This window comes from Schistosoma haematobium, chromosome 1 (genome assembly GCF_000699445.3).
Source record: "Schistosoma haematobium chromosome 1, whole genome shotgun sequence".
In the NCBI taxonomy this organism is placed as follows: domain Eukaryota; kingdom Metazoa; phylum Platyhelminthes; class Trematoda; order Strigeidida; family Schistosomatidae; genus Schistosoma; species Schistosoma haematobium.
Window position 1 is genome coordinate 3249749 of NC_067196.1, and position 13908 is coordinate 3263656.

The 13908-nt window shown below is 36.8% G+C and overlaps 1 protein-coding gene across 3 annotated transcripts in view; it reads right to left on the bottom strand.

Annotated features, from left to right (window-relative positions):
• RNASET2_4 (Ribonuclease T2) overlaps positions 1 to 13908 on the bottom strand; it is a 32266-nt gene continuing 18358 nt past the window's right edge. The window contains exons 8-11 of one of the 3 annotated variants that reach the window (XM_051212233.1): positions 7559 to 7607; positions 5077 to 5148; positions 2061 to 3050; positions 1 to 38 (exon numbers count right to left, since the gene is read on the bottom strand). In XM_051212233.1, coding sequence (XP_051072923.1) covers positions 2790 to 3050; positions 5077 to 5148; positions 7559 to 7607 — 382 coding nt within the window. In that variant the 3' untranslated portion in view covers positions 1 to 38; positions 2061 to 2789. Of the gene's footprint in view, positions 39 to 1561; positions 3051 to 5076; positions 5149 to 5349; positions 5381 to 7558; positions 7608 to 11019; positions 11260 to 13908 lie in introns of those variants that run through there. The other 2 variants (XM_051212234.1, XM_051212235.1) reach the window with 2 other exon arrangements.

Consider the following 13908-nt stretch of genomic DNA (forward strand, 5'->3'; position numbering starts at 1 on the left):
ATTTACTTCAGAATACATTACATTCCAGAAATGAATTTCTAAACATTAATCAATGAAGAAGAAATGGTATACAATACTAACAAATTAAAAAGAGTAGCGGTGATATACAAAGAATTACTCTCGATAAACATTCATTTTCAAACAATCAGCAACTGAAAACTAAAGGTTTAAAGAAACAATAATCAGCTGAAGGCTTACATCAGTTTTAAAGAAGTCAAAATGTGGGAATAATCAACAGAAGACTAAACGATTTCCTTATGGTATAACCGAATATGTAGTGAACGAGAACACAAATGGGGACAAACGAATGTATTGGAATAAAGAATTATAGGACATTTTAATAAAATCTGAGAACCACTATACAGTAAATACTTCATTTGCACAATGTCAATCAATTGTCTCAAACTTCACTGTTCTTTCGTTTCCACACCAATCACTCTCTGTTCTCATCGTCTTTTCTTCGATCTTCTTAACCTTTCATTTTCGAATAATGATACATACTACTTATATCTATCAACATCAATAGCACACACTACAAATACAGTTTCAATCCAGTCTAATAATCGTTTCTTAATATGCTAATCACTTCTCTCAGAAACCTCCATGGATACAATATTGTCTGTTTAGTTATTTTCAAACAATTCCAGAACTTATTTAAGATATTTTGTATATCACCTAAATATACATTTCTGATAATTATTTACCAAATTCATTTATACAACCGAGTTAAATAATAACAGTATTCTATAAAATTTAAAATATAACAAGCTTGGTATAGAGAACTATGCATGTTAAACTCACCTATGATATTCATCAATATGTGATGAGATTAATGAAGTATTTTATCTTTATTTTCAGATAATAGGTGTGTAGATACAAGTATAAAGTCAGATGATTTGATAAACTCATATTATTGATTTGTTTAGTAGATACCTGGTGAGGAAGTTATTACATTTAAGTTACGTTGAGCACACATTTTTTGTTGGTCTTAAACCAGATCTCTTAGAAATTACTTTATTTATAAACAATTTTCTGTTGTGTTAAGTCACAAGTTTTATAAGCAAAAGTAGAAAGTGGCTAGCAGTGGAATCTAGGGTGAGCGTTTCGTCCTATTTAGGACTCGTCAATTGTGTGTACCTACATAACACAATGACGTTTGAGGCGGACGGTACCAGATCCACGTTCCACAGTGAATATCAACTTAGGGATGCAGGTACATTCAGATGACGAGTCACAAATAGGATGAAACTTGCGTCAAATTGGACTCCACTGCTAGCCATTATACATCTTTGTTTATAAAGCTTATGAACTAAGGCAATATTGACGCAATCCGCATGCGATGCACATATGCCAACAAGAGATTGATCAAACGCAGTCCTAAACAAGAACGGGAAGATACAAATAAACAATACTAAGTCAATTTTTTGTTGTGTATATAAATCTCCTTATCGAAAGTTAAGAAAAAACAATTAAATTAAGACTCTGAATATATCTAGTTGAAATAAAAGAAACCTTCTAAATTTAAACGAAAACTAAGTGGTTCCTTTTTTTCCATCAACGTCCAGATAATGTTCTACGTGTACCGTTGCCATAAATATGAACACAATCATTAAAATGTTGAAATAATAACCGAATAGACTTGGAAGGAGATTTCTTGTATGTATAATATACATTAGTTTTTAACAGAGATGGATAGTGACTAGCACTGTAAGCCAGGACGAGTGTTCCATCCTGTTTGGGACTCGTCAGCTGGATGTATTTACGTCTCGGAATTGATCTTCATTCGCTTCAAACGATCTAATCAACAAGGTAGTGGAGCAACGTCATGGGATGCAGTCCCATCGTAGCCGGTCACCAACAATCGATTCATACGCCTTTTATTCCTTCAGGGTCCTGGAGCCAGCCTATGTGTACTAATGGTTTGGTATCAGGGTTTTCCAACTCCCTTAGGTGGATCCCCCATATCCACCAACCCGGCTAAAGTGCTGGACACTCGTTTTTCGTCATCTCAATATTGTAAACAACACCCTCTCCGCGAGAAGGCAGTGAGTAGGACTTACCTGGCAGTGGTTGTATGCACGTGGCCATGCGAGAGCGTTTTGAGAAGGAGAGTTGACTCTCATCACTCTCGCCCATATCAGAGCATTTGAGGCAGTATACTATATATATACACGTCCGACTCCCATTTCAAATAACATTCAGTATAGTAGAAATGAAGAGAATATTGAACAATATATAACTATAAACCAACATAAACACAATAACTAAGATTATTTATTTATTTAAAAACACATATAATTTGGCACAAAGGGTCATTGTTAATACACACGCACTACACAAGTCACTTGATATGTGTGGATGGGCTATGATAATGTCCAAGTGCTCAAAAGTTAAAATGTATTTTCAAATGTAAAAAAAAAAAAACAAAATTTATCCGATTCATCTAAAACCAATAAGTTTTATTCATAAAAGAATAGATTCAGATAAAGTTAGTTAAAACAACAACAACAACATAGAAACTTGAATAAAACATTATATCATTAAAGATGATTGAATAATAAGAGATATACTATTCAAATTGTCATGTCAATTGTACTTATTTTATATAACAGAGTATATATTTGAATAATAGAACAGGAGTAAAAGTGAATAGTAATCACTACGGCAACAATAGACTTGGTGATAATAGAGTTGTAGTAACTAAGATGGGATAAACCATATATATATATATATATATACGTATAAATATAATTCGATAAAATAAGAATATCAACATAATGAATATCATTTTAATTAAAATCTGGAAATATTAATTCTTCTGGACATGGTGCATTATAAAATAATAAAATAGATGATTGATTGTAACAAATTGGAGATTGATATAACCATGGTAACGATGATTTACAAACAGGATTATGATAAATGTTTTGATGATAAAAACTATTTGAAAATTGTTGATAATCATTTTTATTTCCTGATATAGGACAATCAATGAATTCTAATGATGGATTTAAACATAGTCGAATTTCAGATAATTTAGCTGGTTTATCCTAAATAGAATATGAGCCAAAACACATACAAGAGAGAGAGAGAGATAGAGAAAAAAAGGAAACATGAATACAACGAGTTAAGAAGCTAAGCTGAAAAATGAACATGATCAGTACATATAATAATCTATTACTGAGTTGTCTATTGTTGGTGATGTTAGATCTCTAGAACTTACTTTGTAAATGCCTTATTTATAAGTAGGGAGAGTCCCCTCTCCCTCCTGAAATTCTCTTACATGGCCACGCAAATATAGCCGCTGACAGGGAAGTTCTACTCACTACCTTCTCGTGGCGGTGTTGTTTACGAAAATGAGAGGACGAAAAGCGAATGTTCGGCGCTTTAACCGGATTCCAAACCAGTGGTGCACATGGGCTCCAGTATCCTGCGGGAACAAGTGGCGTATGAACTAATTATTGGTGACTGGCTACCATGAGACTGCATCTCCTTACGATGCTCCACTTCCTTGTGGATCAGACCTTCAGGTCGAAGGCTCCGGGTGTGGTCCTTTAAGAACACTACCTGCTTCGGTCTGAGCACCCGGGCAGTATCACAGCTCTCACACATGTCAAATGAGATCTGTGTGGTGCATATGTATTTGGTGCCTCCTTGTACCAATATCTATGTGCTAAAATAAATAAATAATAGTATATATATATATATATATACTTGTGTTGTGTTTGTTGTTGTTTGTGGAATATATTTTCCTCTTCCAAACATGGACTTCTCTCCCTGGTTAGCGAAGCTAGGATGCGTCGGAATAGCTAGTTTATTGGTCATTGTGTCACAGAATTTTCGTTTTGTTCTCATATTAGTTGAACTCGCAATCTCTTCAAACAGCACTACGCATAGGTGTTAATTATGTAACTCTTTAACTCAGGTTATATTACTTGACATGAAAACTGTCTACAAAATTTACAAAAGTCATATGCTACCCATCCTTACAATCAGACATGAGTATACAGGAGATAATCTATCATATTTCCTCCTTTTGAACAAATATTTACTGACCATTTATTTACCATTATGAGATGTTACAATTTGGAAACTTTCATATTAGATTCAGGGTTATCTACGATTGACTAAAAATTGATCATATATAATTCGGTTACAGAACTAAAGATTTTAGTTAACAGTTCCTAGGGTACGTTTGTTCTTTTACATCCATTGTTGGTGAGCTACATGAAACTGTTTCCCTTGCAAAATCTTAAGGGCTTAACAATCTTAGTGACAGTGTGATAAAAATTTAGTTATGTTTCACACATCTAAAAATAGAAATTTTGCTACAGGATTATGGTGGACTATGATGACAGTATCTAAATAGGAGTAGTCAGACCAAAGCATGGCAACAAGCTGTCAATTTCCTGCAAGACAGTTAAAAGCAATACATAAAGACATCTACTAAAATAACTCGAACTCTTAAATCCTGTCCCTCTCTGCTTCGAATATTCATTACTGCTGTATAATTTTCCCAATTCCTTAGAAATTTCACACATTGACTCTAGATAGACGTAAAATGTAAGAATTTCAACTGATATTTAACAGAAACTGGGACTTTCGCTGTAATTTTTTTGTTCGTCAGCAGCCACCTTTAACGCTGTAAAATGTGGATCGATTTATTTCAATAAATTTCATTTTGATAGTTTCCGTAAAGTCCAATCCGGGTCCGCCGGAGACAGTTATCCACTTCAAACAATGGATGAAGGATTGCGTAAGGTCATGGATCGATTGAAGTTGGACATAAACAGCATTGGATACCGGTTCAGTGATCTGCGGCTTAAGAGTTCGCGCGCGAGGCCGAAGCCTCTGGGTTCGAGTCCTGTGTGTGAGATCATGGTTACGCACTGCTGGGGAACTCCATACTAGGACAAAACAGCCATTTAGTGATTCCAGGTTTTCAATGGTATTCTAGCTTAGAGCGATTTATGAATTCAACTATTAAAATTAGTATAATCTTTACAAATCCCTATTCTGATAATAATTTATTAATTGGCAATAGAAATCATTGTACACTGTATAAAGCATTCTTACGTTTTGGAAAGAGCAAACCATTAACACATTCACACCGAAGGAACTCCTCAATTGATTAAGCACTACATCACGCTAGAACGAAAAAAGAGAGAAGAAAAAAATCACAAATTCAGTATCAGTAGGAGAAGAAACAATCATGAGTTAACTAAGTAATCCCATCAAATCTTGCTTGGTAATCTTAAGGAATTTAGAAACTATCTCCTGTACATTTGAGTAGTTGGGTACCCTAATGATAACATAAGTATAAGCAAAGTAAAAGCCATAGCAACTTACGGCAATGTGTTATTTCAGTATGATCCTGTGGCTAGAAAGAGACACCCAATGAAAGTGAAACTCGGTGTATAAGACATTCATAGATAAAACTCAAAATAAAAGTTAATAATCATTTTGCGGAAATCCTTTCTATATTCCTTGAAGAAAGAAGAAGTAAAAAAAAACGCTCTCAACCAAAAAGGAATCTATTTGATAGTAGTTTTCTTAGATAACACATACCATTCTCATTCAATTATTTTTATTCCTTCATTTATTCTTTGATTATATTCCAACTTCAGTTATGTATCGCTTCATAACTTTACTTTCTTATTTGTGTAACACACATTTATCTTAATGCCTTAACGCTGTTAGGAAAGAACGGCATGTAAATTAAAGGTATGATGAAATGTGGCGGTTCTCAGTAACCTCTTATTATGTGATCTTTTGTGATCCTTATTGTGGATAATAAGTCACTGTTTACACTGACTTAAAATGTTTACAAATGTATCAGATTTTCTAGAAAGTTTAAAGAATAGTGGCATTCGTAATTGAAGTTTGAACAATAATTTCTAGTTGTAAACGGTTAAAGTGATCTTTCTGATATGGAATGGGACAAACGTGATAGACTGAACGGTTACTAAATTATGATTCGATGATTATCCATAGCGTGATGGGCGAATAAGTCTGGTAAGGAATTCTGGCGTCTTCACAGATACAACTTTCTCACAAATCTCTTCTCCTTTATTTGCGTGTCAGTCAGTTACAATAGTAGGACCAGGCACATACATACATAGGTCAAAGTTGCCACACATCATTATCACAGTAAAACGAACACCGGATTCATAGAAGCAGTTAACTCAATGGTGTAATATATAAAGGAAAGATTGCATATAAGGATATAGTACAGAAAGAAAGATATGAAATAATTCTAGTCTCATAGTTTAGGGAATTGTGATCGATTCTGAGCCATGTCACCAAGAGTCTCAAACCATTGGTTACGATAGTCACGCGGACCCCAACCAAGTAGAATGCATCTATCAACATGGCTAGGACTAGAAGTAAGTGACTTCAAGCACTGATACCACGTTTTGGTTTGACCGCCCCTAACTTTCTTTCAACCGTCCCCAACACTGCCCGCGAATGCCCTGGTACGGCTGAGAGTGGAGGGAGTCAGTTCTCCCCCTCGAATTACTATCAGATAGTCACGTGCATACAACCACTGTCATGGAAGTTCTACTCACTGCCTTCTTGTGGCATTACTGTTGTCTACAAAATTGAAAAGACGAAAAGTGAATATCCGGCGCTTTAACCGGGTTGGTGGTGGATATTGAGAATCTACCTAGAGAAGTTGGAAAACCCTGATGACAAACATGCAACCTACTTATTAAAAAGAGTTAAAAAGTGAATAAATGAATAAATATATAATGACTACATTTATACTTTTAATAATTTATCGACAAATTATAAAGAACATAGAAATTGGCACACAAACACACACACGCGGAGAGAGAGAGATGAAGTCGTCGTTCACAATAAAACTCGAATCATCATAACTTGCAATTTGAAAGTTTCATAACTATTTACTTAAAGAAACATTTAACATGTAAATACCAGAGAATGTTTGATGTTTATTGTCTATATGAAATATCATTATTTTTTAATTAAAAATATATTTAACTAAGTAACTAATTTATTTATATGTTTTAGCACATAGATATTGGTACAAGGAGGCACCAAATACATATGCACCACACAGATCTCATTTGACATGTGTGAGAGCTGTGATACTACCCGGGTGCTCAAACCGAAGCAGGTAGTGTTCTTAAAGGACCACACCCGGAGCCTTCGACCTGAAGGTCTGATCCACAAGGAAGTGGAGCATCGTAAGGAGATGCAGTCTCATGGTAGCCAGTCACCAATAATTATTTCATACGCCATTTGTTCCTTCAGGTTCCTGGAGCCCATGTGCACCATTGGTTTGGAATCAGGGTTTTCCAACTCCTCTGGATGGATCCTTTATGTCCACCAACCCGTTTAAAGTGCCGGACATTCGCTTTTCGTTCTCTCAATTTCGTAAACAACATCCCCGCCACGAGAAAGCAATGAATAGGACTTCCCTAGCAGAGGCTATATACGCGTGGCCACATGAGAACATTTCGAGAGGGAGACCGGACTGTCCCCACTCTTGGCTGTACCAGGGCATTTGAGGGCAACTAACTAAATAACTAACCTTTAAAGTAACCAAATTATTTGGTTTAATTTTGATTGAATCAAAACGACTGGAAAGAAAAACGAAAACAAAAACAAGAATAAGCAAATAACCAAAGAGAACAATCTAATGTGATGTTTATATGAACGTTATAATTAACTTGTTATACGAAATTCGAGGTTATAAACACATTAAAAAGGGTCAACATACTAAATGAACATGAATTAGTCAAGGTTTAGAGAGAGAGGGAAACATACACAGCTAATTGTATAAAGACATTTTATGTGAAAATTATATTTGAAATAATCTCAGCGGTTGAAATTTAAAGAAAAAAATAATTCCAACGTTCCGTCCAACTAGCTTGTCTGGACTTCTCTTCAGAGTAGAATGCTCAAAATCAAAATCATCAAGGAATGATGATATAGCACGCTTTTAACAATCAAATCAAATTAAATCTATACTGTGTTAATCCCAATTATATTTGGATATTGACTTTAGTAAATAAAATAACATGAGTCAGGTACATGGGAATCATGTGAAAAGTTGACGACGTGGAAATAAATTATTTTTTAAAATTTCAATCGTTTAGATTATTTCAACTATAATTTTCTAAACATGGCGCCCAGTTTTTGTCAAACTATTCGTTCTAATCTTGACGAATATACGTATAATTGTATAAAGGTTTTAGAATTCGATTACAGTCATTACTAATTCATAAATGTTCTGTACATATGTTTAGGATTTATGAAGTATCTTTCAAATGAAATGTATGTATAACCATTGAATAATGTCCATATGAATCTACTTCGTTAATTTCTCTGATAAATTTAGATGTCTTGTCTTATTTAAACACATAAAAATCAATGTAAGGAGGCACTGAATGTAAATGCACCACACTTCGTCATTCGATTCGTGTAAGGGCTGGGATACTGCACGGACGCTTGAACCGAAGCAGATGGTTTTCTTAGAAGGCCAATCCCAGAGCTTTTCATATAGAGATCTGATCCACAAACCAGCGGAGCAACTTCAGGAGATGCAGTCCCATGGTAGCCGGTCGTCAACAATAGATTCATACGCCATTTATCCTTCGAGGATACTGGAGCCCATGTGCATCATTAGTTTAGAATCAGGGTTTTCCAAATCCCCTAGCCGGATCCCTCATATCCACAAACCTTGTTAAAGCGCTAGACATTCGCTTATTGTCCTCTCAATTTCGTAAACAACACTACCGTCACGAGAAGGCAATGAGCAGGACGTCCCTTGCAATGGTTGCATATGCATGACCATATGAGAACATTTGGAGGAAAGCTGACTCTTTTCACCCTCAGCCATTTGGAAGTCATGTTTTGTTAAGTATAAATCGGTAACACCAAACAAGACATGTTAGTATTACCGATTTACGTTTGACAAGATTTTTGCTAATTTATAAATTACAATGTAATAATTGTGAAAGAATAACGTGATTTATATAGCCTCTTGAAGTTCAAAGTGTGTAGGAATTATCTACTACCAAGCTTACTAATGAAACTTGTACAAAATAACGACGCTGAAAGATAGACAACGCCGTTGTAATCCCAGCAAAGTAAACTTTAGTGAACTAGTATCCGACTCCAATTAAATCGCATGATGATTGGTTTCTAAATATACATCCTGGTTACCTTCGTATACAATCATCGACTTAACTCGCGTTAGTGAATAACAGAATTAAATAAGTCAAATATGGGGATGAATTTCGAATACGCACATTTCGTACAATCGTTGATCTGAACAGACAATCAGGGAGACGCAGTGAAGGAAGCGAATTGAAATAAAATGACGCGCAGTGGAGAAGGAGAGTGAGCCAACAATATTCAACCAAGCGTGACACAATATTTATAGTCAGACAAAAATATGTTACAGATATGTGGTGAGTAGAGTAAGGGATTAATAAACACACTCATATTAGAACAGGCACAAGGTTAAAAAGCGGCTCAAGACGAACGAATAAATTAGTCTGTCAGGAAGATAGAATAACCCATGTGGGTTTGACATAGCACCAGCCAATACACAAAACTAATTATCACCAATTCTAACTGCATCTCATAACCTTTCTCTCTGTTCATCAGTTGAGAAAAGAATTCATACTTTGCCCAGAAGATCTTATTCACCAATAAGTAGTAAAATTACCCAGAGCACAACTCTCATGTAAAAGTATATTCATCGATTAATAAGATCCCGTAATAAAACATAACAGAATCAATTGGATAATATAATCCTTATAAGTGGAGCAAGCTATAAAAAAAAACTAGCAACGTGAAAAATCGATGTCCACATGCACTAAACTACGATTTTACAACTATAACAAGACTATTTACTATCCTCTCCTTCTCTCCTACTTTAACTAGAGTGAAAAGTTCAGTTGTTATATAGATGCTTGCTAACCAAGATCCAATAGAATTTAAAATATACTTAAAATGATTAATTATAATGAGTCGATTACAATAATTATGACTTAGTAACGAAGATATCATCAGTGAACACAAATCGTCTACGACAACTGCATTGAAAGTACATGAACAGCATTCGTACTGAGTAAATTAATGTAAAACAAAAACAAAAAACAATTCATCTTGAATCAATACTGATTTCCTTCCTCCTATAGTGCTGTATTTAAACATCCCATATATACTGGCCGGTGACCTATGCTCCATTGAGAGTAACAGACGTACTTACTTACTTATGCCTGTCAATCCTCGTGAAGGAGCATAGGACGCTCTCAACAGCATTCTCCATCCAACCCTGTTCTGGGCAATTCTTTCTAGCTCTTTCCACTTGTTATTCATCCCTTTCATATCTGCTTCTGTTTCCCGACGTAATGTGTTCTTTGGCCTTTCTCTTTTCCGCTTTCCTTCACGATTCCATGTTAGGGCTTGCCCCGTGATGCAGTTTGATGATTTGCGTGATGTATGTCCTATCCATTTCCAACGTCTTTTCCTAATTTCCTGTTCAGCTGAAAGCTGGTTTGTTCACTTCCACAGAAGGATGCAGCTGATGGTATCCGACCAGTGCATGTTGAGTATCTTGCGTAGACAGCTATTTATAAATACTTGTACCTTCTTGATGATGGTTGTAGTACTTCACCAAGTTGCAGCTCCATACAGTAGAACTGCCTTGACTTTCGTATTGGAAATTCTGACTTTGATATTGGTTGGAAGTTGTTTTGGGTTCTATATGTTCGTCAATCGTAGGAATGCGGCCCTTGCTTTGCCAATCCTCGACTTTACGTCTGCATCTGATCCTCAACAGGAATTTCAATTCAAACAACCAACTTAACATAAAAGATATTTTGAAGATCCATTAACCTTAATATGAATGACAATTAAACAGTTATAAATCATATAAATTGTCCCCTAAAAATCTTTTAATCATGTTATCTAATAAGGATATAAACACTTCAGATTATTTTTATCATATGAAGACAACATACAATATATGGTATTTACCTCATACAATTCATCATAACATAATTAATCTTGTTGAATGATAGTGAATGTTTCATACACCTTTTTGTAAATGTTCCTAATCTGATAAACCATATCACACTGTCATTTATTTTTAACAGCGATGATATTTACAAGTAGATATAATCATTCTTCATTGGCGATAAACAAGAATGTCCAAATCAATGATTCTATATGATTTGACTCAGTCAGTTAATCAGTCAATCATAAATAAAGTAGAACCTGGGGGAAATTAACAAGATGAATATTAAAGCACTGGTAAGAATAGTAGTAGTGTGGTAGACACTTACTTACTTACGCCTGTTACTCCCAATGGAGCATAGGCCACTGACCAGCATTCTCCAACCCACTCTGTCCTGGGCCTTCTTTTCTAGTTCCATCCAATTCTTGTTCATTTTTCTCATGTCTATCTCCATTTCTCGGCGTAATGTGTTCTTTGGTCTTCCTTTTTTCCTTTCGCCTTGAGGATTCCATGTGAGGGCTTGTCTTGTGATGCAGTTAGGTGCTTTCCTCAATGTCTGTCCTATCCACTTCCAGCACTTCTTCCTGATTTCTTCCTCCGCTGGGATCTGATTTGTTCTCTCCCACAGTACGTTGTTGCTAATAGTGTCCGGCCAATGGATCTGAAGTATTTTGCGTAGACAATTGTTAATAAACACCTGTATTTTCTGGGTGATGGCTTTCGTAGTTCTCCAGGTTTCTGCCCCATACAGTAGAACTGTCATGACATTTGTATTGAAAATCCTGACCTTGGTGTTGGCTGACAGTTGCTTTGAGTTCCAGATGTTCCTCAGTTGTAAATATGCTGCCCTTGCTTTGCCGATCCGCGCCTTCACATCTGCATCAGATCCACCCTGTTCATCAATGATGCTGCCCAAATACGTAAAGGTTTTTACATCTTCCAAATTTTCTCCGTCAATTGTGATTGGATTGGTTTATTTTGTGTTGTATCGGAGAATCCTGCTTTTCCCTTTGTGTATATTGAGACCTACTGCTGCTGAGGCTGCTGCCACACTGTTCGTCTTCTCCTGCATCTGTTGTTGCGTTTGGGATAGAAGGGCCAGATCATCTGCGAAGTCTAGATCATCCAACTGCATCTTAGGTGTCCGTTGTATCCCGCGCTTCCCTTCAGACGTTGACGTCTTCATGATCCAGTCGATCACCAGGAGAAAGAGAAAGGGTGAGAGTAAGCAACCTTGCCTAACATCGATCTTCACTTCGAATGACTTTGTCAACTGTCCTCCATGCACAATTTTGCAGTGTAATCCATCATATGAGTTCTGTATGATATTGACTATCTTCTGGGGCACGCCGTAGTGTCGAAGAAGTTTCCATAGTGTTGTTCTGTCCACGCTGTCAAATGCCTTTTCGTAGTCAATGAAGTTGATGTAGAGTGATGAATTCCATTCAATTGATTGTTCCACAATGATCCGTAGAGTTGCGATTTGGTCTGTACACGATCTATCCTTACGGAATCCTGCCTGTTGGTCACGAAGTTGGGCGTCTACGCAGTCCTTCATCCTGTTTAACAATACCCTGTTGAAGACTTTTCCCGGTATTGAAAGAAGAGTGATGCCCCTGTAGTTATCACACTTACTGAGATCGCCTTTCTTCGGTATTTTGATCAGAAGTCCTTCTTTCCAGTCTGTTGGTACTTGCTCCTCATCCCAAATCTTATTGAAGAAAATGTGGAGTATCCTTGCAGTTGCCGCTACGTCTGCTTTTAGTGCCTCTGCTGGGATGTTGTCCGGTCCTGCTGCTTTGCCACTCTTGATTTGTCTGATGGCCATGCTGATTTCTTCAATTGTTGGTGGGCCAACATTGATTGGGAGGTCCGTGGGTGCTGCTTCGATGTTGGGTGAGTTCAGTGGAGCTGGTCGATTCAAGAGTTCTTTGAAGTGTTCTACCCACCTGTTTTGTTGCTCTTCAATGTTGGTGATTACCTCGCCTTCCTTGCTTTTCACTGGTCGTTCTGGTTTGCGGCGATTTCCAGAGAGTTTCTTTGTCGTGTCATACAATTGTCTCATGTTTCCTTCCCTTGCAGCCTTTTCTGCCGTCGTTGCTAAATCTTCCACATATTTACTTTTGTCGGTTCTGATGCTCCTCTTCACTTGTTTGTTTACTTCTGTGTATTCAGCTTGTGCCTTGGCTTTTTCTGCTCTTGTTCGACTGGCATTGATTGCTGCCTTCTTGTTTCCTCTTTCTTGAATCTTACCCAGTGTATCAACAGTGATCCATTCCTTGTGATGGTGCTTCTTGTGACCCAGGACCTCATGACATGTTGAAGTGATTGCTTCTTTGATCCCCTTCCAGTTGCCCTCCACAGTAGTTCCCTCTCCATTGAGTAGATCATGAAAGGCCTGGAACTTGTTGCTGAGGACTATCTTGAATTTGTTGAGTTTGTTAGTATCCTGAAGAAAGGCCGTATTAAACTTTTGTGATATTGTCCGCCCCGTTGTCCAGTGTTTCTTCAGTTTCAACTTCATCTTGGCGACCAGCAAGTGATGATCTGAGGCTATATCAGCTCCTCTCTTGGTTCTCACGTCCTCTATAGTCCTCCTGAACGTTTTGTTGATGCAAATATGGTCGATTTGGTTCTGTGTAGAGTGATCCGGTGAAGTCCATGTGGTTTTGTGTATGTGTTTATGTGGGAATATGGTGCCGCCTATGACCAGCTTATTGAAGGCACATAGATTTGCAAATCTCTCACCATTTTCGTTTCTTTCTCCAAGTCCGTGTCGTCCCATGATGTCTTCATATCCAGTGTTGTCCGTCCCAACCTTGGCATTGAAATCTCCCATCAGAATGGTCAGGTCCTTTGTTGGGCACTTCTCGACGATTGACTGCAGCCTATTGTAGAATTGATCTTTA